The 27,598-nt window shown below is 39.1% G+C and overlaps 1 protein-coding gene across 8 annotated transcripts in view; it reads right to left on the bottom strand.

Annotated features, from left to right (window-relative positions):
* Nucleotides 1-912: 912 nt before the first annotated feature.
* Nucleotides 913-27,598, bottom strand: part of CPPED1 (calcineurin like phosphoesterase domain containing 1) — a 60,385-nt gene continuing 33,699 nt past the window's right edge. For 5 of the 8 annotated variants that reach the window (XM_080557297.1, XM_080557296.1, XM_080557301.1 and 2 more), the window contains 2 exons: nucleotides 23,093-23,515; nucleotides 913-5,013 (listed from right to left, as the gene is read on the bottom strand). In XM_080557297.1, the coding sequence (XP_080413423.1) occupies nucleotides 4,781-5,013; nucleotides 23,093-23,515 (656 nt within the window). In that variant the 3' untranslated portion in view covers nucleotides 913-4,780. The other 3 variants (XM_080557299.1, XM_080557300.1, XM_080557293.1) reach the window with 3 other exon arrangements.

Raw genomic sequence — 27,598 nt, 5'->3', positions numbered from 1 at the left:
TGCAAATAGAGTCAAGGCTTAATAACCTTCTTGAAAGATCTGGAAGAAGCATGTTCTTAAGTTTGTTGCAGACATTGAAACCGACAAAGCAAGACTGATCTCAAAGACACATTTTTTGTAACTTGCCTCCTGCTCACAGGTCTCCGTCTCAGTTTGTATTTCATTATATAGTATTTGGTTATTTTCTCGGGTTGCTCTGGTGTTCTAATATGAATTTTCCACATTTAATGAGCCATCAGCGGTTATCTCAGCCTTTTAGCCGTCTCCAAGAAACTAGGATGAATTGTGGTCACCCGATTTTTTTTTTTTTTTTCCTCTGCCCAACCCCCTGCGTGCACAGCAATGAAAGAGGGCTCACTTGCTCTTTCGTTCACCAGCAGTTTGAACTTTTAGTGACACTGTACTTTAAAGGCAGTCATATGCCGACAGAGAGTTACAATTATCAGCCCTGCTGGAGATACAAAAATAACATCCTCAACATCAAAAGATGTTTTCTTAAATGATAATTAGTGTCTCCATGGGTGGATTGTTTTATAATTTAACACAATATGAATTATTTTTCTCTCCATAAACAAGCTGAGACACTCTGACCACAAGGACCTCTGCCATTTCTAATTAGTTAAGGCATCAGAATTAATTCCAAGTTAGCTGACCATGCTAAGGAAAGCAATCCAACATAATTTGCCATTTATGCTGGTAAAAAAGTACATTCTTATTTTTTAACTGTTTGCTTCACATGGTAATGTTCAACAACACACCATGGTTAAAAATCCTTCCCACAATTGTATAGTATAATAAATATGAGGTTGTGTTTTCATCTTAGTTATCCATGCTGACATCCACTTCATATGAACTAAAACCATGTGGAAGTTCTGAGTTCTTATTCAAAGAAAGAAATACTTTAAAACAATGTGTGCTGCAAGGGAAATAATTTTATTTCTTTTACACATACCTTAGGTTTTAGGATGCTGAGATGTTTATGTGCGCCAGGTGGGACTCTGCTTGAGAAACAAAGGCAGTGGCAAAATGAACAGCTAATGAGATGCTGGACACCCCATCCTATTTTGGGCTAGTGCAAGGAATTCTTAATTCACTGAACTGAGGAACGGGCTAGAAAAGGTCAAAATACTGCTGAGGCCATTCCATCACTCCAGTGAGCGGTGTGTTCACCAGACTGTCAGCCAGGCTACGAAGTGATGGTTATGCACACAACTTGTTCCTGACACTTTAATTTTCTCCCTTTTGAAAACCCATGAGGCAAGAACAAAAATGAATGTCTTCTATGTTTCAAATCTAAAACTTTGAGACTGTTTTTCTTCTTCCTGTGACATTAATCATGTTGATCATGAAGTCTTTAAGAAAATACCTGGTTTTTTTTTTCCTACTTTACCAGCTAATTCAGGAGAAAATAATAGAAAGTAAATTATATAGCGTTTACCTGGCCTCACAAGAGGTATGACAAAAATGTATGCCACAGCTGCACCCCAGTCACTCATCTTTTCTAGTAATTATACAGTAAAATACTGATAAAAACCTTGTATTAAAACAAAACTCATAGCAGCTAGTGACATATGATATAGGTTTTACTTACACTCTACTGCAACTTTTACATTTTGTGAATGAGTTTTCACAGCCGAGCCCCCTGCAGGCAGGGGTAGGCAGGAGGGGTGGCTGGGGTACCCGGCTGGCCTCCTCTAGCCCACGGTTGGTTCCTGTTTGCTTGTGTGTCTACCACCTTCTGAGCTAAGTAACTGAAAAACGTCCCCCGGGTGTACGAGCAACTGAAGCTTGGCAGCTGCACCAGCAGGGAAAAGCAATGGAGGCAGCGGTGCTACTATTTTATTACAATTTGACAGAAAAATCCCCATTATTTGATTAATAGAAGATTGTCAAAGTTGGAAGAAGCTGAGATGGCTCATACCAGCACTGTTGTTTTCAAGCAAACCTGTACAAGAGCTGGCTTGCGGTAGCAGATGTCTAGAGGGAGATCTGAAGGGCAGAGAAGGTGGAATTTCAGTCCAGAAGGCTTTCTGCAAATCTACATGTAGCAGTAGAGGTGGAACAATGCTGGCGTTACCAGCTCACTGACAACTGGGAACACAGATGTCTGATTTCAACCCTACTCATGGGTGAATCTGAGCATGAAGAGCCACGATTCTACAACATGCCCACTAAATTGTGAGGATAAAGGCACTGATCAATCTTCTTGCCTTCCACAAATATTACTCTCCATATATATTAGGTTAAAGGTTAAGTGGTACTAGCAGAATGCAGTGGAAGGTGCAGTTACACAACACGTGTTAGCGCCCAAAATCCTACATGCAAAGCGAATGCATTTAATAAAAAATCAGCAGCCTAACTTTTCTATCTTACAAAACTACAAACCGAAGACAAAGTTGCTAATATTTTTACACATGAATATAAGAACACATTCTTAGAAATAACTAAATAAAATATTTGAGATATAAAGCCACTTTTTAAAATTGAACTTCACATTTGTACTTGAGTAATATTTTCATGACAGAATGCACAGTATTTCTTACCGTGAAATGACACAAGTGAAAAAAATTTACAGCTATGAGTTAAAATTATGCTTACACAAACATTTGCATTGCACATTAGTACACTGTAATTCTGAAAATAAAATTACAGAGCTCTGTAATACCACTACTATTAACATTTTCATATTTGTTGAAAGACTTTCTCCTGAAGTTATGCTTCTATCTCCCAGGCTTCATATATTCAGTTAAAATTATATCCTTTAATAAACAGGCATATGAAAAAACTGCTTAAACACTTCCGCCGTTCAGCTTTACAATATTGTGCCAGAGCAGCGAGCATATTCCATGCTCAGATTGTCTCAGGTCCCTCTGCTGAACTTCAGCCTTAAGATGTAACCCGACATACTTAAAATATTTAAGTTATAGCAAGACTATTCTCCCCCTGCCAAACATAAACCAGCATCATCTCATTCGTGAAGCCTTTAATGATCTGTGATTACTAAATAGCTCCCACCTATATAAGACCAAATTTTACCAGTAGTCAGTGGCTTCAAAGATATGTAAGTACCCAGATTTTTAGAATAAGTATCTGAACTAATGGGTGTTTAACTCCTAGCAAAACTGCCATTCGGGTGCTTGGGTACCTACCCATTTCAAAGCAATCTACCCTGAGATTTTCATTCTCATTTCCCAGCTGTTCCCTTGAAAATGAGTCTGTGAAAACATTCAGCTAAACAAAAGCAGCCAGACAATAAAAGCAGAATCATTTTCTTCCTTTTTAAACTGAACATTACCTATGCTCAGGTTATTATTGTGGGACAGTAGCCCACATTTGGTCCTGTCCATCTGCAGGTAGAGCTGTTTCACTGGTACAACTGGCCAAAACATCACAGCCGTGGGTTTTCACAATCTCATGAGCCCCACAGATGAAGCTTTAATGAGCCTCACAAGTAAACTTGTGACAAAAATATCAAAAAACTGACTCTTCAGCACAGTATTTCACTTCCTGCACTGTATTTAAGTACCTGTATGTTCTAGGGCATGATGTTGTATGCAAGTACACATAAAATGGATCGAGTGCATTGCATTTTTAGCCAGTATTGCTTGTGTCCCTCCATCTTCAGGTGGTAAAGTTGTGCTATATCTGTATTTCTAGATCACCTGTGGCATAGATTATATGATGTCTTCAACTAAATATTTAAAAATTGAGGTATGTGCTAATTAGATGAAGACTTTTTTTTTTAATTTAAAAGTAATCAGACATACTTGCTATAAATATTAGTTAGATTGCAGCACATATAGAATACAATTGTCTCTTCTTTCTATATGATTTATTTTGTAAGACTTATTTCAGTGAAGAAAACATACTTTATAGGGTTTTCAAGATTCAATGGCTATAATATTTCAATAAGGCATGTTTAAATTGCATTTAGAAATGGAAGTTCTCCACTTGTCTTAGAATCAATGAAGTGACACTATTCTGTACAGAATATTCTCTCTCTCTGCAGCTATTCCAACCTTTGAACCTATAGCAATAATATATACTAATTTAATGGTGATTAAATTTCAAAAGGAAAATAATTGTTCCATGCTAAGTTTATCTCAGTGGCATTTATACTAGCCTCATTTATAGATTTTTCATTATATCAAACTAGGATATAAGGGAAACCCAAAGCTGTGACTCCACCGAACAGAATGTGCTTGCTCTCCCATTGCTGCTGGCTCTGAAGAGCTAAGAAAATGAAAGAATGGGAAATGGGTGAAAACATGACCTCTGGGTAACAAGATCTGATTCAAAGGTTGCTAGAAGTCAGTGGGAGTCTGTTGATTTCACTGAGTTTTCGAGATTTATTTCTACAGAGTAAAAACATGTCACATTTGTATTGTCCAGAGTATAACTGAAGTGACTAAATTTATTGATTTTAAAGTGTCTTTTCAAACATCAAATGAAAATAGACTTGAATTGAAGTACTACTCTAACTCTTGGCTATACTCTCTATTTATTAAGAAAGTCTTATCCAAGAGGTAAGTAAAAATGCTCAGAACAGACAAATCTTTTCAATGATACGTTAGCATATTAGTTCTGTTACTCCATATTCCTCAGAGGCCTCATTTTCAAAAAGAGAAATATGTCAACACAGAAACAAACTGAGAACAGTTCATGGGCGTGGTACATCTGTGACTTCAGCTTGTAGAAACTTTCTAAAACTCTTTCTATTAGTCTAATAAATACAGACAAAACTCACATCAACCATTTGAGTTAAAAGGGATTTGACAGCCTAATTTTGCTTAGCAAGCATATCCAGCAGCTCCTTCTCCATGCCTTGGCTGCTCAATTCATCTAAACTGTAGTATCTATGAACAATCTTTTCATCTGTCACAACAACTACTCGAAGCCCATGTGTATCTTCGCCCAGCTGACATCCTATTGCTGATGTAACCACCATTTCCAGGCCTCTGTAGGACCCTCCAGCATTCCTATGGTAATGTCCAGAAAATACAGCCTTAATGCCTGTTAAAAAAAAGAAAAGGAAAAAAAAAAAGAAAAAGAACATATATTTAGTTAGCATTTGCAGTTCATATATGTGTTTATCCTAAAAGATACTGCTGAGGTTTACACTGCTAGTGGGGTTGTAGAGAACATTCTATGGTAACTGCAGGTGTCCTTCAGTCCTTAATAGTTCATAAAGCATAAAGTTAAGAGGAAACCATTTACCTGAACTTGCATTTTAAACAAATAATTAGTAAACAGCAATAAATAACTGTAATTTTAATAAAGAATAAATAATTAGTAAAAGGAATGATGTTATGCTCCACTGGCTTTGTTAGGGTTACTGGAGTCCCCCTTCTTTACACTTGCTGTAAGGTGTTTGTCATCTTGCTAATCCTTTGGCTAGAAAGAAGGAACACTCTAGAGGAAGCAGATTAAAAGTAGAAAAAAAATCAGTAATGAATAACTGCCTAAAGAATAATGCTACTGAAACATGAGCTGAAAGCTAAGGACTGTGTAGCTATATTTGACAATTAACATGCAAAAAATTCACTAAGGAGAATTTAAACCTATTTACCCAAGGCTGGTGACCTTAAAAAAAAATCAAGACAAACAAAAAACATGGATAAAAAGATAATTTGTAATCTATTCTCAAAGACATTTAGGGTTTATAACAGATGGAATAAATCCAGATACATGAAAGAAACCTAATATGCAGAAGAGGTTGTGAGTTATAATAACACAGGGAAGAAAGATGAGAGCACCCAAAAAAGAAAAGGTTGATGATCTGCACGAGTCAGGAATGGCAATGACATGAATTAACATTTACCTAGTACAGGGTACAAACAAAGCAGGTTTATTCTAATTTCCTCTGTATCTTTGATGATTTAAAGCTTTATTTATTTATTTATTTTTATAGGCTATTTATATTTTACATTGCACTGGGTTAAAAATCATTCTGTTAGGAGCTTGAAAGAAAGAGATACTTTTGATCTGGGGAAGGAGACAACAATATGCTGCACTGAACATTCTCGGTAGGTAGCATGCAAATATCATCCAAGATTGGTCAGGGGTAGAAGAAAAGCTAAATGACAAACAGCAGCAGGTACAAGGAACAAGCGTACTTTATTTTTAAGGCCTTATAATGTACGTCGAAATCCTTGGCTGAATCATTCTAACTGATTAGCCAAACTAATGTTTAAAAAAGTCCAATCACCCCTCCTCTTCTTTCAGAACACAATAATTCAACAAAAAAAAAAAAATTAGGTTTACATATGCTATCTGATTTTGACCGTCTTCTAAAGGTGACCCATATGTCAGCTCTGCTTTCCTGCCATGCGTCTCAGTAGCCACGGGATTTTTGCAGAATTTTTGAAACAGTTTCAAATTAGATGGAACTGTCATCCTCATCTCCAAAATGGAACTTTCTCTTTCTTCTGCCTTGGAAAAACAAACTTAAAAACTGGTAGAAGCTGCGTTCACTGCTCTGAATGGCCTTTCTGATTGTCTTTTCAGGTTAAATTCCTGATACCAGACAGATTATTTTTCCCTCTCCATTTCATGATTTATAAATTTTAATCAAATCACTTTATTGCTATGCAATAATGAAACCTTGATTAGTCTCATGAGTCACAAAAGTTGAAAAAAAACCCACATATTTTAATGCTAAGTACTTATCTTTCACATCAAAGTTTGTAAAACCATTAATAACAAAGCTGAGATTCTAGGTTCTTCACAAGAAAGAAAGTGCTACCACAGACAAACATTTCCCTTCCAGGTTAAGCCAGCATCCTTTAGCATTTAGCTACTGCTGGATACACAGCTGAGCATCATACACCACTTCTTTTAAGCAAAAAAATTATTGATCAGCTTTCTTGCTAATTTAAGATGGTGCATATTTTATTTTGATAGGAACATGGTCTGTAAGTAAGGTAACACTGATGGTAACACTGAATCAGCTGCTAACAGGCTTCTGAAAAGATTTCTGAAATTCTTTTAAGAATATTTATATTATTCTATTTTCCAGGATGACACAAAAGGTGACTAAGTCGCATGCTAATTTAGATATGATATCTGAAAATCCTAGTATTGATATCTGTGACTGATGGGGCAATATAATTTTTTTTCTTTACAATCACATTTATTTTTTTTCTCTGCAATCATGTTATTTACACGTGAAATGAAAATGTGAGCTAAGTATAAATAGCAAATTTTACAAACAGGTTTTGGGATTATCTTTTGGTATGCTCAGTCTAAGATCCTTGGATTTCAGAATGCACAACTTCCTGAAGCTGTATTTAGTGCTATTTTATACTACTCTGAAAAATTACTAGACCAGATAGCTGAAAATACTAGGAATTTTGTTGTTTGTCATCAAGTATGAAACATATAAATTAATATTGAAAACTGTTGCAGGAAGCATTTAGATCTGTTGATTTATGATACTGTTAATGACAACTGAAAAAATTTTAAAAGCACCTGAATGATTTAGCTGTAATTTCCCTATTGAAACACAAGAGGTTGTGTAATCCTTAATCATAGCGACACTTCCATGGTTCTTCATAAAGCATCTGGAAATATATTGTTAATACTGAGTGACTCAGGAAACACACCTAAGTATTCCCTGACAACTCTGATTAAATAGCAAGCAGCTTATCAGAATAACCGATTATTTTATGAAATTTAATCTTTCAAAGACTAAATATCAAAGTATCAAAGACTAAAGCAAGGAAAAAAGGAAAAGAGGTTGTGTGTAGCTGGTCTTGCTGCAGAGGACCTTGTCATCGCCTGCGTTGCACCACCTCCTGCAGTTCCTCAGCATGACATGGGAATTTCCAGCTTTTCAGAGAGCCAGAGTAATACTGTGAATAATTCAGTTATTTCATCCAGTAAGTCCATGCTGAGGTTGACAAGACTACCTCTCAAAGTAGGATCTGTTACTTGTTCCATGTGGCTTTCTAGAAAATACATGACATAGTCCATGCGACTTCCCTCTAAATCTGGTTATGCATTGCTTGTTTTCAATAGTTGGACAGTAAACATGACCAAAGATTAATCCAGACTCAGTTTTGGCAGTGAGCTGCCTAGATGGCAGCTAGCACTGCTCCACCTGCCAGCCTTACACAGAAAAGCCAGAAAGAAGGGTACATCTGAGATCTTTGTTTAAGAACTCTTTCAGTTTTGAAGATGTAATCAAATGCCCTGGTACCTGCACATCAAGCACCAAAAGATCACTGTGTCTAAGAAGGAAAATATTACCTTAAGATAATAACGAGATATCTTTGTGTTTAAACTGTGTTACAAATGGTAAAACTTTCACTATATAAAAAAGCTGAAGGATGTCGAAGAAGTTGAAAAAAAAATTGAAATCCCTGCAGCACAGGCAGAGAAATGAATTGTGTAAGCTTATGCTATTGCATTCTTAGTATCTCTAGCAAGACATAAGGGGAATTTAATGATCCCATGTACTGTACAGGTGAAAGCATTATTTTTGTAATTATAAAACACTGAGCAGAGCCTACAATGATGCGCAGGGATGGACACCAAGATTCATTTGTAATTGTTTCATATATTCCAGCAATCTGCCATTCCATGCTTCCCACAAAAGGTAAGACACACTCAGTGCTATTCAAGCAGTAGGCCAGCAAATGGGTCATTTGTGTTGCTATAACCGTGGCATAAAAAAAAATGCTAGCAACAACTGATTTTTGCCTTCAGACAGCAGATAGCCTGGCAAAGACTAAAGGCAATGCAAAGGCAGAGAGCTGTGCCTAAGAACACAGCTGTAACTTCACAGGAGATGCTCATCTCCCCCGCCAGAACACCTTCCACCCTTTCTCCTGCAGTAATTTAGACCTAGTTCACCATGATTAAATGAAGATGGAAGTAGGGGACCTGTCTTAACAAACTTGGTTATATCTGTCCTTTGCTTTCATAGGAGATAGTGATTTGCCGACTGATATATAAACTAGGATCAACCTATAGTTAAAAATTAAGCAACTTGGAAAGCAAAATATAAATTATTCTTCTGTGTGCCTGGTGAAAGCTACATGGGCTTTCATATTTCAAAATCCAAACCTTACTCAGATAGCAAATGACTCAAGAGGGAAAACAGAATGAAGTAATTTTTACATTGAACAGTGGTATATGAAGGTTGTTGCCAGCTGGAACTTGTCTGTTATCCTATTTTAGTTTATCGGTACTGATTCTTTTTGCTCTGTGTAACATACTTACCTAGCTGGTGTGAGAATTACACTTGTAACTTGGAGAGCTTGCTCTGACTCAGCGGCAGGAACCTAGCAGAAGAGTGTTGGTTTTTTTTTTTTTCCCCCCTTGGGAGAAACCCCATCAGAATACCTCAAAAGGTGATGGCGTGACATAACGGGCTCTCTGCAGATTCTGTGCTTTCTGTATTATTTGGATCTTTACAATCATCATATAAGGGTGTTTTAAAACTGATGCTATAGTCAGTTTGAGAGTGAGGAGTCATTTCTCAACTCCTCCATGTTGTATCTTATTACAGTGACTGTCTAACGTAACATACTTGAGCAATTCAGGCACAGAACACAGCATTTATTTCTCATTACAGGCACACACAGCCCAGCCACGAGGCTACACTTGTCCCCCACCTTCCAGCCCCGCCGTTCCTTCCTGCGGTGACAGGCAGCACGTGCCCACCTAGAGCTGCTTAGGGCATGGCTGGGGATCTCCTTCCATTGCTTTCCAGTAGACAGCAAAACTCAGCCTCGTGGGACTTTAAGTATGACATCCTTCTTGCTAAAGTGGGACGCGTCTTCCTTTGTGGCAATGCCCTTAGAAGAGCAAGCCCTGACCTGGGAGAAGTGGATGCTGAAGTAGATGGGGCTGCTTCCAGCATTGTTGCAGCCTCTGAACAAGGCACTTGTGGGGTGGACAGAGGACACGCTGTGCTTAATAAAACCAGTCTGCTTTCATCTGAGAGCTGGCTGTAATGGATCCATGTGTATAGCACCTTCCTGTCCTTGCAGCACCTCACAAATAACCGACGAGCTCCAGCAATGCTCTGGACTCCTCCCTCAGGCACACAACTAGCATGGACCTGGCTGGACCTTCGCCTTCACCCGCAGAGTTAAGCTGTGGTTCAGCCTTCGAGGACTGAACATTTAGGAACCAAGTGTTTGGCCTGCTTTCTTACTGCACCAGCTAGATCTGTAAAATATCCTTACTCACTTCTAGTAAGTGACAGTGCTACTATGGAAACATGAATTTGTTTCAATGTTTTCCACTTTTTCTGCAGGTAAGCAAAACTGCTTTAGTCTGTGAAAGTTAGGACAAAATAACAATCATAAAACCATAGTGAGATATAAACCCCATGTGACACTCTTTTTGTAAGGGAAGTGTAAGTGCTTTTGTAAGGGCAATAAGTGCTCTCTTTTAACTGGAAGGATCGTGTTCAGCTTTCCACCCTGCAGAGAATTTAGCCTTTGGAATTGAAGAGGAACAGAAATCAAGACTGTTATCACATATGTAAACCAAACCCCAACCACACAGTTTCAGTGCAATTAGAAGGGTAAGAGTACAAAAGCAGTAAAGCAACCTTACTTATAAGGGAAACCAAAATCTCCTGCTGTCTGAAAATTCACGGGAAGATTTTTTGAGGCACCCATCCTAGACCTTTTAGCCAAAAACAGCAGGCAGACGCCAGGTAAGAAGTTTGGCCCATGAATCATGCAGTTTTTTTTCTTCTCAGGCAAATATTGCAACTTCCCCCCACTTATGTTTAACATCTGCTACCTGCCTACACACAAGAAGGTATTTTGGTACAGAACTGAAATAAGAGTGATTGATAAACAGTGCAAATATGATACCTCACAACAGAGGATGCAATTTAAAACCTCTTTTACCTCCTGTTGGCTCTGTGAGGCAGACTGTCTAAACAAGCTGGTGTTTATAGATACTGTTCATTCAAATTCCCCATTTTAGCATACATCTGTCATTCAGGGCCTAATTTCGCTGGATGGGTGTTCAGTGCTGAAATGCCCTTGTGGAATGAGCTGCTCAAGGATCAGCCTTTGCTAGAATCCAGCGTCTGCCTTTGATACCTCCCAGTGAAAGTTGTGCCCAGACTTCAGGTATTCTTTATTTCCAGTGCTAGTATTAAATTTTTGTTATTGTGGTGTTACAATCTTACATCTTGAACGAAGAAACAAACAGGTCACTGCTGTGTATTAATAGAAGTCTAACTGATGTTGTTTATTACTTCAGTAGTATGTTTTTGTTCACCCAACTGTCTTCCCCTCACTTTTGTTAGTTAGCATAAGAAGGAAATCTGAACCAGCCAATGCAATAAGACTAAGATGACAAGCAGGCAATTTACTTTGCTCTTGCTTTTGATCTTAAACATAAAAAGAATCTCAAGATGTATGCACTCAAATTTAATTTATTCATTTCAGATGTTTTTCTGAAGTAATACGGTCAAGTTGCTCGCAAGTCCCCTCACACACAAAACCCGTTTTCTAAACCCTGTGAGAAAAGAGCAGCGTTTGTCCTGGCAGGTCTCCCTGTAATAACCTGCTTTAAGGCGTGTGCAGGTCAGTTAATGCAGTTCAGTATATCCAGCTATTCACAAATGGGTGCTGTCCTCTCCCACTAAATCACGAAACAAAAAAACCAAGAGGTAGGTAGAACAGTGATCTTGTTTTTCATCGTTGACTTCTGAAAGAGCAGATGAGAAAAGCTTTGATATAAAAGCAATATGAAATACTCAAAAGCCACTGTGTAACTAAATTCCAAAGGATGGCACCCTCACAAGCATTATTTCATTTTTAGGAAACACGCAGTGATTTGAATTTAAATGTGACTGAAGGTTTTACAATATCCGTTAGCCAAAAGAGCAGGATCCCTTAGAGCAAGACATTATTCACTCCTAATGGATTAGTCATTAAAAGAAAAAAACAGATTAAGTTCAGACTAAAGTCAAAAACTGTGCAGATAGTTACTACTAAAAGAAAGGAAAAAAACACAACAAAACAACAACAAACAAACCACACACAATTCTGTGATCATCACAGTCAGATACCACACTGCACGACACTACAGCGGTAACATCTCTACCACGGAAAAAAAGGCCTGAACTGACACGTTCATTTTTGATCAGTACACGACTGGAATCCAGATACTCCGGATGGAAAACTCAGTGCAGGCCATCATGTTGTGCTTCATCTGTTCTAAAACCATGCCTTGGATCACAAAAGCATCTAAAACCAACGAGCTTCAGGCCTGCAAACCAAACATGAGTTTTCAGAGTCATCGATCTGAAAAAATTAATGTCTTTGTTTAAAAAAAAAAGGTTTGAAGTACAGGAATTGATTCTGATTTTTGTGACGCAAAGATGTCCTCCTCCTAGCATGCAATTTACTCTCATTTTCTGATCAAGCACAAAAAGTCCTTTTCAGTTCTGATCTGACAAAGCTGAATCTGAAAGACAAAAAGATTTGCTGTTTCCAAAGAACTGATCATAACCTTTCTTCCCTGTAGAATAATGCATTTGTACTGAAGACTGAAATACCTATTATGGCACCAATTCTGTGAACCCAATGCAGCCGATTTTGCATAAAATAAGTAAGTTACATGACGTAACAAACAAGCATCATAAGGATTGTTCAGGAGTCATCTGACCAGATGGAAGTCTTACATGTGTTGATAAATCCTCATTGTCTTGGACACGACACAAGTTAATAAATACTTTGTTTTTACGCTACTGTATTTACATCCTGCATTGTGTCACTTCACCCATTCCTCAGGTTGTAAAGCTACACAGTGGATAAACTAAGGCAAGAGGTGAATGCCAAGGAAAGTGATTAACAGCTTATGTAACTGGCCATGCTGCTTTCAATGCTATCTGTATGGTCATTTGTATGCAGACTTGTGCTTTAAAGGCCAAGTCACTTTGTACTTAGTTTTATACTCTGTTCGTGGTTTCTACTGCACACATTTCTCAACAGAGAATTCCAAACGTTCCTCTTAAATTTTTTTTCTCCCCCATTATTTCCAGTATCTGCTTTCTAAAGCCAACACACCAAGTAAGCAGTCATTCCAAGAGCTTCAGCAAGCTCTTGTTGATCCATGTTCAAAGCTCTGGTAAGACTGACAAGTATTATTGGCATTTCCCATTTTCTCTTTTTCTCGTAGTTCTCTCTTCAAGCTTTGTGAACTAGAACAGCAGGTTGCATTACAAAGGGCTTTTCCTACACGGATGGTGTAGTGGTTACTGTTAAGCTGACTAATTGGCATGCTGGGGAAACAGATCCAAATGAGTATCTGAAATTTGCTTTGGTTGCTTCACGGAAAATATTGGTACAGAAAGGGATGACCTGGCCAACTGGGCCCACGGGCGACTCGATGAACACAGCTGTCAGGTCTTCACACAGTGCAGCAGCTCTGATTTGGAAGAGGTTATTCTTGATGACCCCACATGACCTGAGCAGAATATCGTTCTGAAAGGAATGGAGTCCTAACTGAAATATTTTCCATCTACTGAGAGTAAAAAATTTTGGAAAACTTTAAAGAAAACTTTAGCTATGCCAATGTCATTAGCATGCTGTCGATTTTACTTCTGACAAGAATCAGATGAGAAAGCAGTTCATTACATGAAAAGAAACTGCATGCTGGATATCACGCAGAAGGCAGTTGGTTAGCAGGAGAAGCTCAAGTTATTTTGAAGAATTTTAAAAGTACAGCATCTTCTTCCCACAAATTATACTTTATCACTCTGAGAAACCCTTCCAAACAACAGTTCTGCAGCACCAGGGAAAAGGGGTCAGCAAGATTTTGACATAATTGCACTGTAAGAAAACAGAGGCATTTAGCTGTGTATCATGTGTAATTCCTATGAGAGCGATTATGTCCCGGTCACAGCTTATTGTTGGGTTGCAGTCCCACAGCCCCCAGACTTCCCTCCCTTCCTTGTTACTGCACTGCTCTTGTATTCTGCAGTGTAGAATAATGCAGGGACACAGAAGACTGGGCTGATTTCCAACTCCACGTGGGGCAGGGAGGGAAGGGGACCATAACCCAACTTTTCCTAGAGGCCCAAAAGACAATTCCATCTTTTTCAATCTCTCCTTTGATCAATCTTTCAGTTCAAGAAATAGTTAAATCATAAAATGTCTCTATTTGAAAAGTGAAACGCTCACCATGACCTATTTTTGCTTTATTAAACAGAAAGCAGATACATTCCTTAACATTATGCCAATGAACTGTAATGTTTCGTTTTTTTTCTTAGCATTCTTTTATCATATTTTATTAGACATACAGTGGTTGGTCTTCTCTCCTTCCCCATAAAGGCAGGAGCGAGGGGAAAGAGCACTACAGGACTACATGACAATGGTGTTTGAAACCAAGGGTTTCACGTGTGAGTGAGAGGGTGGCCACGTCCCTCTCTGTGCAGGAGAAGTCACCCTTAGGCAGCCAGGTACTTGTCGGTGCGGGGCCATTGGGGATAACATGGCACCAGAGCCCAGCAGAGATGACAGTCAGCATGGACAGGATGCACATGCTTTCAAACATCCCGATTTAAAAAATAAACAAGTAAAATCAAGTGTGCTGTTTGGAAGACCTCTCCGAAAGCTTGCACTGTTGAAGTATTGTCACAAGCTTCAATTGTCTTCCCAGGGAGCAGTATTTCAATAAAAATGACTTATTTTTACTGGCAAGATTTCCTGTACCAAGTCATGAATGTTGCCAAAAGTCTCCAGCTGCTGGTAGTCTGAGCTCTTGCAGTGGTAGAGCTCAACGGCTTATAGGAATAAATGAAGTATAGCAGAACATTGCACATAACACTATTAATGAGATTTGATGTGATAGCACAGACTAGCATGACGTATGAAAGCCTGGGTAGCAAAGAGGGAAAAAATCTCAATGCAACAGTATGATTTTGTAAGTACATCTGTTTTCCTAACTTCTTGAAAATTGGATGTTCGTTAGTTCAAGTTAATTCCAGAAATACAAATTGAGTCCCAGTCTCAAAGGAAATCTAGATGCGTTGATTGCAGAGGTCCAAATCAGCTAAAGCAGGATGGAAAATGATGCTCACACATTTATCTTGAAATACTAAATATAATTTCATAAAGATATGTGCACCTAGAAAACAAATTTTTTCACACAACCTGGATACTGGGCTGGAATTCAGACTTGAACTAGTTTAAATTCCAGGGGTGTCTGAATCTAATTTCTATAATTACACACACTTCCATGGCTTGCTTCCAAAAAACCCTGCATTCAGAAGAAGTTGTTTTCCAACTCTAGTTCCTAACATACAAAGACCATTTTGAAGCAGGTTTTCTGTGCCCAAAATGCAACTGGCCTAGTCTCAGTTGGAAATCAAACTGCTCAACCCAGCACTATGGATAGTGTAAAAATATAGGAAGAAAATTACCAATATAAAAATAAACCAAAGAAAAGCAAGCAGATTTTCCAAATTAGGAAGAGAATGCCTGGAATAATCAGCATAGGCAATCAGTAGCATGCTTTATTTAGACTGAGCCTTCAATTAAATAAATGCTTTTCTCAGCAAAAGCAAATGAGACTGTAAGAGAATGAGAAGGCTAAATTAGTGGAATATGAATGACATAATAAATATGTAATGAGTACAGTACAGACCTTTCTTCTCCTCCCTTGCACTCTGTAGAGATTTCAGGAAAAAAAGTAGTTCTGACTGGGCAACAAAATTTATTGCGTGGTCCAGATTACCACCCTTAAAGTGCTGATTAATGAACAATTTTTTAAAATAACTCCAGACACGAACCAATGTTCACTGCATTTCATTAACGGATTTATGGCTCCTAGAACAGACTGCAGGTGAAGTTCAAAGCAAACAAGAGGAGGCATTTCTTCACAGAGCACCAGCTGTGAAATGGGAAACTCCTTTCCACTGTGAAAGCCAAGAGTTTTCAAAAGTCAACTCAACAAATCCACAGAACCACCCCTAAATAGCACTGTATTGATAAAACTAATATGATTCAGTAAGTCCCTGAGAGAAAAATTGTTGGAGATTGGAAGAATACTTGGAAGAAGTATCATTATGCACTCTGCTGTCCTGTGCTACAGGGTTTGAGAAGGAGCAGCAGAGGAGTGGGCAACAGGGACCATCATTCTGGTCTAGTTACTCTACTGTTACGTTAGCTATTAAGTTTAATGATAAAACTAAGTTTAAAATACAATTATGCTTATTTAAAAATCGCAAGCTTCCCAGGCCAAACCTCTTGCTCAAAAATTGAAGAAAGGGTATATACTGGGAAAAACTGAACCTATATGTATTTGTCCCCGAAACTGCAGGGGCTAGACAGGAACAGCACTAGAGCCAAAATGGAAGCAAACAGATGGAGAAGCAGTTCTGTAAGGAAACAACTGCGCTCAGTGAAAAACCTGAATGTTATCAACACTCCTCGGTACCCTTTCAGACTTGTCATGGGCAGGAGAACAAAATCAAGTATTACCCAGGCACAGGGAGATGCTACTGTAACAGACTCAGGGTGTGTGTATGTACCCACACACATCTATGTGTAGATATCTATCTTTTTTAAAAAGGCAATGTTTCTGGGCAAATACAATGATCTAAGTCACAAGGATAAACTGATCCTGAGCACCTCCCCTAGAGCATCAGGCACAAACTGTTTTTTTTTTTTTTCCCTTCCTTTCACTTGCAGCATACAGCAGCTTTTTAGAGTGCTGAACAGTGTGGTCGGTTCAACAGTAATACCTGTTCTCAGAACAATTTTGCACTCCAAAATGACGTTCTTTCAGCTTCCCTATAAGAGCACACATTAACCATAGCCGTTTTTTGCTGTACCTTTTTCCTCTCCCCTGGGCAGGTGGTGTATATCATTTTTTCAAGACTTCAGTGTTACAAAGCGAATGATAATATTTAGTAGTCTTTGTAAACAAAATCTCTCTTGTGGAATTAAATTGATTTTTATCTCATTGCAATTTGAGAAGTGCTCACATCACCCCATCTGCCGAGCAGGTGTTACAGAAGCAAACAAAGATGTGAAAGCATCAGTCACAGCAGTGCTAACAGGACTGTTCAGTGCTCAGGCAGTTCTCAGACCCTGATCTCCAACAAACCCAGTCAGTTCCCTACAGTGGAACTCCAGTAAAAGGAAATATTCCCACTGGTAGGTGTCAGGGAACACCTTAAATCAACCATCACCATTGAATCAACCTTAAATAACCATTATAGAATTATTCTGTGCAGACCTTATAAGCTCTGTATTATCCTACCTTCTTCATCAGAGGCGTTGTGTAATTAGAATTACAGCTCAGCAACATGAGCATCTTAATAAAAAAATACCACACTGTTGCCTGTTGTTAGCAAACAATACCCCAGAAATGTTCAGGAAAACTTAATTAAATCCACTTTATAGAATAAAAAAATCCAGAGCCTGATACAACTGGTGAAATCCGTGGGTCTATGTAAGTGGGAGACAAGCTATTAGTCTGCAAAGTCTATCTATGACAAAAGTAGTTTTTTATAGGACACCACTGAATGCAGCTATACAGAGAAGGACCTTAGTCACGCTTGTTTTTCCTATATAACCAGAGGAGAGGCAGCAGGCACAGCCAGAGGGTGACTCCAGATCACCTAACGAGACTGCAGCTCTAAATAAGCCGTTAGAGCTGCTCTCTGTAGAAGGTCACTCTGTGCTTCAGGTTTATCTTTGTGAATGCCTCTTGTGACCTTTCGGTGGAATTTATTTCTTGCTTTTGCTACATTTTCCATTTGAAAATGAAGCTTTCTAAAAGATCTGATACAAAGCCCAGATGATCCTGGCTTACCGTGTGCTCTAAGGAGTGAAAAGAAGGTAACCAAAACTACAGCCCAATGGAGAAAACAGACATCAAAAATTTATCAAAGAACAAACATTACCTAATCTCTCATTATGGATTATGCTAAATAATTGTATTTTGCAGCACCTCACTGCTGAATTTCAGAAAAAAATGTATGTCTCTGTGTATTTATGTGCTAGATGATATTCTTATACTTAGGAAGCAGTCTTAAAAAACACCATTCTTACACAGATACACAAAAGATATTGAAACTGGTTACCTGTACCATGAGCACATAATTTCAAGGTTGAAAGAGTTTGAGCTAAACACTGAAGTTGAGAGTATTTAAATCTAAATTATCTTAAATACTGACAAAGCAACACATAAGCAAGGACTGAGATTACTCACTTGGTATATGGGCTTTGCCAAAATCAAGGTCTCAATGGCAGGAAGAAGAAAATATTACTCCCTTGTCAACTTTGATTACACAACAAAGAAAATAATGAAACATAACATATGTTGTCTGGTAAATTTTAGAAACAACAGCTTTCAGCACTCCATGCTTTAACTTTGTACTCAAACATATCTCAGCTGTGGATGTTCAGAGAGCTGCTTCTCCCTTTAATACCACTCTCCTGTCAAAACATTCTAAGAGGAGCAGGTAGGTATTACACTCTCTTAATGAGTGAAGGTGTTAGAAGTTACAGCACCTGCAGTCATAAATATAATAACAAAAAGACATTTAATAAAGTTAGGTTGTTACTTTTTCCTGTATGTATGAATTTAAGTGCTTTCTACCACACCTGAAAAATTGCTTTGAAGTCATCTTGATGAATTTAGAACTTTTTAATTAAAAAAGCCGGATGCTGCAGGGGTTTTCCTTCTATTATTTTATGTCTCTTATCTTGTGATTCTCTCTCAGACTTGTAAGTCTCTCACCTATATACACCACCTGTATTCTTCACAGCACTCTGAACCACAAATTCTTTTATCAACTTTGTTGGTGAAGAAACAGCTAGTAATTTAGGTTTTATTTGAAAAAGGTCTTAAAGCTATTCAGACATCTGCTTAAATATTTCACTTCATTCTGGTCCTTATTGTGTTAAGTTTCCGAAGAAATTTCAGTGTGTTGGTGATGGTTCTCAGGATAAGAAGTCTTCAAAAGATTGTCCATAGCTCTGCAAGAATACCCGTCTTTTTCTGGTCACAGAAAAAGTCTGTAAAGCCTAATAAAACTATAATTGAATGAGATCTGTAAGACAAAGTATGTCTTCTACTGCATAAACTGCTTATTTAAAAACTAATTTCTAATGTTTATCAAAGAAACATGACACACAGGGCAGATTTTGGGCTAGACCACCACCTGGATTCCTTTTTTTCCCTTCAAAGCTACAAGCAAGCCTATTTATATCATTGCTATAAAATTCTTAAAAGCTGAATATGCAATTCACGCAGTAGAGCAGACCTCACCACTGAGGATGTTAGCTCAGCTCATCCCCAGTACTCACACACAGGCTTTTTTTGCTGTACTTAGCTTCTGCACAGAAAGGAGAAGAACCTTACCAACTGGGGCTAAACATTACACAAACATGCTTTCAGAAATATATTCTCACTTAAATGATAACCTATGTTCTCAACTGAGTTGACTTTCACTATCACTGAAATTGCTTTTTGATGGACAATGGTTGTTTATAATGCATTTAAAGAAAAATGGGACTCGGAGGATTTCTTAGACATGCAGCTTACAAGTATGGTTTAACTCTGCATAGTAGTAATACATATTTACAAGTGCCATATTTTCAATTTATAAATATTTATCATAAGGACATGATTTTATCTTTAATTAGCCCAACTGTTAAGGACACTTTTAATGTGAGAAATGTAATTCAGTACTTTGTACCAGATGTAGCCTCTACAGCTAGTCTTTTATCTCTGCTTGTAATGAGCGGATACTTAAACCAAAAACATTCTGTAATATGTAAGCGGTCAGAAGGGAGTCACTACACAAGATTTGGGCTCAGGATTTAAAATAATCATTTTCTGAAGTTGCATACCTCACTCTGAAGAAGCTGTGCAATGCTACGATCCATGCTTTCAGTATCATTTTATTTTCTATAAAAACCCATATGACTTTCTTGGTTTATGAAAGGATTGAAATCCTTAGATTTTTCTTCCTTTCCTCTCTCTCTCTCTAACCAGATGCATTACTGCTCCATGTTTGACGCTATGAACATGAAAAGTATAAGCAAGAAAACTGGGATAGCTCCAGGTCTGATCCTGGGTTATCATACAATGCCCATCTACTGACGTTGCATTTCCAAAACTAAGCCCTAGAATATGCACATTACATTGATTAAACTGATTTTTTTTTTTTTGTAATTGCACAACAATCCTTCAGAGTGGTTGGAAACACTGCAAGACAGCATCATGCCAGGATGCAAAGGGAGAGATGGAGAACAAGAAAGCAGAAGGAAGGACGGGCTGGTGTCGGGCCAGGGGACGGAGAATAGTGGGGGACTCATAAAGGCAGCCTTGCCTTTTCCAGAATAAAAAGCTGTACCATACTTCTCAATTATGTGCTATAAGCGGTTAACCTTCTTAAACAGCAAGTCACAAAACAAAACAAAAGAAACCCCAACAAATGCAAAGTAGGTTGGGGTTTCATTATCAATATTCTGTGTTTTAATCCTCCATTAATATATGAACTGGGAGGAGCCAATTTTATGTCCTACCATGCTAACTGCCTCTTTGTAATCTACTGATAACATTCTGTGGTCTTACAAAGACCGTTCTTCAAAGGAATAATAAAATGGAAGCCAAATGCACCCGTTACTAAGGAAACTCTGAGCCAACTTTTGATGCAGCTCATTTTTCCCAGCACTCTGAGTAACACTGAACTGCTTGCTCTCTGTATTCATTTAATTAGCACATTTGATTATTGGATTGCAAATGTTACTTATTGCCTCAGTGTTGTCTAAAACAGCAAGGAAAAGATCAATTTATTAACATATTCATGAAGGAATCAAACAACAGGCCATTTGGGGAGGATTTTTGGGTGGGAGCAAGGGGCACAGTGGGAAATGATGGAGGGAAGGAACGCATGGGATGTTCGCACAAAAAGAAGTTCAGAATTTTTTTGTGAGAGTTGTCTTGTATTCCTGGCTTCCCATTCACTGTTCCCTCTCCCTTGAAGCCTGTGTGAGTTGTCTGAAAAAAGTTTTGACTTTTGATTAACCCCCTGGATACTCATTAGGAAAAAGAGCCTGAAATATCCCTGTAAGAAGCATGATAACTTAACAATGATAAATGTTACAGTGATAACATTTTGCATAATTTCTCTTCTCTCCTTCTGATTAATTATATTCCCAGTGCTGACTGTTGTGAAATGTTAGCAAGCCATCTGGATGTCAGAAAACTCTAGAACAGAACTGCTCTGGTTTCCACCCTAATGCTCCTTTACTGGGATACGCCTGCATGGTAGCGTCCTTCTGCTAACACACTCTCTAATGGACCAGGATGTGTTTTTACCAACAGTACATAAGCATTCAGCTGCCCAACTTTCCAATAGAAATATTTCCCACTATATTATCACTAGCACAAAAACGAACAGACAAAAAGACCATAATCAGGTAGGTACGTTTTTCTTTTTCATAGGAAAAGTTGGAGAAAGAAAAAAGCACAAATATTTTATATTAAATTTTAGGCTCCTACCTGTAAGGCAAATCTTGTCAAAGCAAAAATGTCATCGTATGCAAACCTATATGTTTTCTTTTTTCAAATTTGCGATGAAAATACATGAGTTAAATGAGCAACTTATCATGGAGTGATTGTTTATTTTCTTACTGTATGGCTTCCTTCTATTTGCCATTTTTATTAACTTTATGCAAGGTTTGGGAGTAACACCTTAAGAGCCATTGCCCTGAGCACTTTAAAACACAACAACACTAAACCCTAAAAAAAAAAACCTGCGTGAAGCGAAGCAGGGAAAAAAGGTAAAAGGTACATGGTTCAAGATGGAACTAACATATGTGCCTGGCTTACACACACACATATTTCAACTTATGTTAACTTCTTACCTCTTTCTTCTTTCTTTTTATCAGTTTCATTCCATATGTAAGCATACAATTCTGCTGTTTTTCTTTAAATAAAGAAGACAAGATCTCCCTTCTGTTGCAATAAAACCAAAAGTCTTAACCAAAATCCTCCTCATGTCCAAAACCAATATCTTTATATTTTGTATTAAGATATTACGAGGTAACGTCTCCTCACTTCTCAGCACGTCTCCTTAGGGGAAAAAAAAATCTTGTAAAACTTGAATCTGCAAATATATCAGTCCCCTGGAGAGCCCTCAGATAATTGTAAATTTTGGCCCTACTGATTGGAAACAGGAGGAGATTCAGAGCTTGGAAATTAGGCTGGTTTTGGATGAGTTTTGGATGAGTAGCTGGTTTTGGCTTAACAATTATATGGCAAATTACAAACAATATCATAAGCAATTTCCATTGTTCAGTAATCCAAATAACGTATTCTTTTATAGATACAGAGAAAATGACACTCTGATGCAGTGATGGTAGGCTGGCAGGAGATTCTGAGGGACTAGCACACTCCAGGAACATGAAAGCAATTAACGGGAAACAATGGGAACAGCATGGAGGAGTAGCTGCGTACTGTATCTGTCTCCACGGCATTCAAGTTTCATCAAACAAAGCTAAGGGATTTGGTACAATATTCTCGTTCAAAGCATGTTCCACCTGCCTTCATCCCAGAAATGGCCCCTATTAGGATGGATAAACAAAGGATGGATCTTAGCAAAGCAAGACTCTTTTAACACTGAATAAATCTGGAGCACATTACACTCTTGGTTTAAAATTGGCTCAGTGTGGGAGAAAACAACCTCCAAGGTAATTCTGAATTCTGTTTCTCTGTTTTATGCAAAATAAATTCTGTATTTTTCTCCTATGGCAATACCTGATCTTCTATCCCTTCAGTAGGAAAAATTCAGGTTGTCTTGTATATACCAGCACTTGCAAAATGGAATCCTTGTTATTTGTTTTAAAGAGTTTTTCACTTTCAGTTCTTTACTTTTCACTCAAAGTTTTGAATTTCTTTTGCTGCATTTGAGAGATGAGATTAGATTCAGTTGATAATTTTGCCCTAAAAGTAACAATGAGGCTTATAATCTAAATCTAAAATTCCTTGAAAACAGTACCACGCAAGTTAAATTTATTTTTTTCTGGCAGCGTAATGATTAACAACTGGAAAAAAAAATCAGAGAGAGGAAAATTCAAGAAAATACCTGCTTTATGAAACTTTTCCATTATCCCTTGACGAACTGATTTTTCCAAGTTGAAATAATCATGGTCTTCATCGGGTTCTCTCAGAAACAGAGGGATGTGCTGAAATACTATTATATGCTTGCATTTATGTTTTTCAGCAACAGCCAGCTGCTCATTAAGCCACACATCCTGGGCTTGCTTTAACTCTGGGCATTTGGAAGAATCAAAGTACAACTGAGAATTTAGCACAAGAAAGAAAACACCTCCAACCCAAAAGCTGAAGTAGTCATCTCCCCAGCTCTTGCAATAATTATCTATTGTTTCTCTTGTTGGAGTATTGCCAATATCATGATTTCCACTGACAAATACCAATGGGATATCCTGGTCAGTGTTCTTCAAAATGTTCTTTAAATCTCGCTCTTGGTCCTTTCTCCATTGAGATCCTATAGAACAAACAAACAAACAAACAAAAAAGTTTTATTGTTTATGCCATCTTTTCCTAATTTCATTGTTTGTTTTAGATAATGGAAATACCACATATAGTAAGAAATATTTAGCATTAGATTTGTGATCATGGTAATATGCAGGAACATAGACTATACCTTCACTTTAATATGGTATGTCCAGAAAATCCCTTCCCTCCTGCTTATCGAGTACTCAGCCTTTTCTGAAATTTTCATTAAGTGAGGCTCTGGAGAGGAACCAACAGACAATGCAGCAGTAGGTGATCTAATAGTCAGTGTTTTGCACCAAAAGCTTTGGGGTCCGATTCTTATCATCTATAGACTGACAATCTGGTGAAGAAATGCAGCCACATTGGATAGTACAAGTCAGCTTTAAACAAGGATAAAAAACAGGTTTTAAATCTGGTTTATATTTTATGTCAGTGTAAAGGAATTAAATCTTTTTTTTCATTACAAGAACTACTTTAACAGCAAAAATGTAATTAGTGTCTTGTGGTGACTTGTTTATATGATGAGTCCACTTTAATAATAAGCATAGCATTAATTTCAAAGAAAGGTAATTGTGTACTTTGCTAGTTTTTCCCTCATCTCATTTTTACATTAATATGCATACCCAGACAGTTACTTTTCTGGTTTTCTGAAATTTGTCCTTCTCTAGGCAGGTTTAATTAATTGACAATCACTAAACAAATTGTTGTGGTTTAACCCGGCTGGCAGCTAAACACCACACAGCCGTTCGCTCACCCTCCCCCCTCCCTCTCTGGGATGGGGGGAGAGAAACGGGAAAGTGAAGCCTGTGAGTTGAGATAAAGACAGTTTATTAAGACAGGAAAATAATAATAACAATAATAATAATAATAGTGATAATGGTAATAGTATTAACAATAATAATGTGTAAGAAAACAAGTGATGCACAATGCAATTGCTCACCACCCGCTGACCGATGCCCAGCCTATTCCCGAGCAGCCGGCCCCCCCACCCCGGCCAGCCACCCCTATATATTGTTTAGCATGACGTCAGATGGTATGGAATACCCCTTTGGCCAGTTTGGGTCAGCTGTCCTGGGTCTGTCCCCTCCCAGCTCCTGCTGCACCCCCAGCCTGCTCGCTGGCAGGACAGAGCGAGAAGCCGAAAAGTCCTTGGCCTGGTGTAAACACTGCTCTGCAACAATTAAAACATCAGCATGTTATCAGCGCTCTTCTCATCCTAATCCAAAACATAGCACCCTACCAGCTACTATGAGCTACTTAACTCTGTCCTAACTGGAACCAGGACAGATATCCACCCCTTATTCCATACCATTTATGTCATGCTCAGGTTACACTCTGTCCAATACATTCTAATTAATCACCATTTTCATCTATGATATATAGCAATCATGGTAGTGATGACATACATTATTATATAATAATTAACATACTACAATTCAACTCATGGGCTATTCTCACCCAGTATCAAATCCCCTTGAGGTACACACCGGACCTCCCCATTCTTTTGCATTACCCACCAAGTGCATCCAGGTCCCTGAGCAAAAGCAATTCCACGAATGGGTTTGCCTTTTCCTGAGGCAGGAGTAGCCCAGACTGTTTTACCCAGCATGTTTCTTACGTGCACTACAGGAACTTTATCCCCTTCTACAGTGCGTAACAGGTTTGATTGGGCAGGTCCAGCTCGGTTGGCAGATCCCCTGGTATTGACTAACCAGGTGGCCTTTGCCAAATGTGTATCCCAATTTTTGAATGTCCCAGCACCCATTGCTTTCAGTGTAGTCTTCAACAGTCCATTGTATCGTTCAACTTTTCCAGAGGCTGGTGCATGATAGGGGATGTGATACACCCACTCAATACCATGTTCTTTGGCCCAAGTGTCTATAAGGTTGTTTCGGAAATGAGTCCCGTTGTCTGACTCAATTCTCTCTGGGGTGCCATGTCGCCATAAGACTTGCTTTTCAAGGCCCAGGATAGTGTTCCGGGCGGTGGCATGGGGCACAGGATATGTTTCCAGCCATCCGGTGGTTGCTTCCACCATTGTAAGTACGTGGCGCTTGCCGTTGCGGGTTTGAGGGAGTGTGATGTAATCAATCTGCCAGGCCTCTCCATATTTATATTTCAGCCATCGTCCTCCATACCAAAGAGGTTTTGACCGTTTGGCTTGCTTGATTGCAGCACATGTTTCACAGTCATGAATAACCTGTGCTATAGTGTCCATGGTCAGGTCCACCCCTCGATCACGAGCCCATCTGTAGGTTGCATCTCTACCTTGATGGCCTGAGGTGTCATGGGCCCATCGGGCTATAAATAATTCACCTTTATGTTGCCAGTCCAGGTCCACCTGAGCCACTTCAATCTTAGCAGCCTGATCCACCTGCTGGTTGTTTTGGTGTTCTTCAGTAGCCCGATTCTTGGGCACATGAGCATCTACATGGCGTACCTTTACAACCAGGTTCTCTACCCGGGCAGCAATATCTTGCCACAATGCCGCAGCCCAGATGGGCTTGCCCCTGCGCTGCCAGTTGTTCTGCTTCCATTGCTGTAACCACCCCCACAGGGCATTTGCTACCATCCATGAATCAGTATAGAGATAGAGAACTGGCCACTTTTCTCGTTCAGCAATATCTAAAGCCAGCTGAATGGCTTTTACTTCTGCAAACTGACTCGATTCACCTTCTCCCTCAGCAGCTTCTGCAACTCGTCGTGTAGGACTCCATACAGCAGCTTTCCATCTCCGATGCTTTCCCACAATACGACAGGACCCGTCAGTGAACAAGGCATATTTCTTCTCATTTTCCGGTAGCTTGTTGTACAGGGGGGCTTCTTCAGCACGAACCACCTCCTCCTCTGGTGATATCCCAAAGTATTTGCCTTCTGGCCAGTCCATAATCACCTCCAAGATTCCTGGGCGACTGGGGTTTCCTATTCGAGCCCGCTGAGTAATCAGTGCAACCCACTTGCTCCATGTAGCATCAGTTGCATGATGCGTAGAGGGGACCCTTCCTTTGAACATCCAGCCTAGTACCGGCAGTCGGGGTGCCAGGAGGAGCTGCGCTTCAGTACCGACCACTTCCGAAGCAGATCGAACTCCTTCATATGCTGCCAATATCTCCTTTTCAGTTGGAGTATAGCGGGCTTCAGATCCTCTGTATCCCCGACTCCAAAACCCCAGGGGTCGACCTCGAGTTTCCCCAGGTTCTTTCTGCCAGAGGCTCCAGGTGGGACCATTCTCTCCGGCTGCGGTGTAGAGCACATTCTTTACATCTGGTCCTGTTCGGACTGGCCCGAGGGCTACTGCATGAACTATTTCCTGCTTAATTTGTTCAAAGGCTTGTCGTTGCTCAGGGCCCCATTCAAAAGCATTCTTCTTACGGGTTACTTGGTAGAGCGGGTTTACAATCAGACTGTAATTTGGAATATGCATTCTCCAAAACCCCACGACACCTAGGAAAGTTTGTGTTTCTTTTTTGCTAGTTGGTGGAGACATAGCTGTTATTTTGTTGATCACATCCATTGGGATTTGACGGCGTCCATCTTGCCATTTTATTCCTAAAAACTGGATCTCTCGTGCAGGTCCTTTAACTTTATTCTGTTTTATGGCAAAACCGGCCTTCAGAAGGATTTGGACTATTTTCTTCCCTTTCTCGAAAACTTCTTCTGCAGTGTCACCCCACACAATGATGTCATCGATGTACTGCAGGTGTTCAGGAGCTTCCCCCTGCTCCAGCGCAGACTGGATCAGTCCATGGCAAATGGTAGGGCTGTGTTTCCACCCCTGGGGCAGCCGATTCCAAGTATATTGGACTCCCCTCCAAGTGAAAGCAAACTGTGGCCTGCACTGTGCTGCTAGAGGGATGGAGAAAAATGCATTAGCGATATCAATTGTGGCATACCACTTGGCTGCCTTTGATTCCAGTTCATACTGGAGTTCTAGCATGTCCGGCACTGCAGCACTCAGTGGTGGCGTGACTTCGTTCAGGCCACGATAGTCCACTGTTAGTCTCCACTCACCATTAGACTTTCGCACTGGCCATATGGGACTATTAAAAGGTGAATGAGTCTTGCTGATCAC

The sequence above is a fragment of the Anser brachyrhynchus genome (genome assembly GCF_964034855.1).
Source record: "Anser brachyrhynchus genome assembly, chromosome: 15".
NCBI lineage: Eukaryota > Metazoa > Chordata > Aves > Anseriformes > Anatidae > Anser > Anser brachyrhynchus.
The sequence above is the reverse complement of the archived record's forward strand: the minus strand, read 5'-3'. Positions and strand labels throughout refer to the sequence as shown.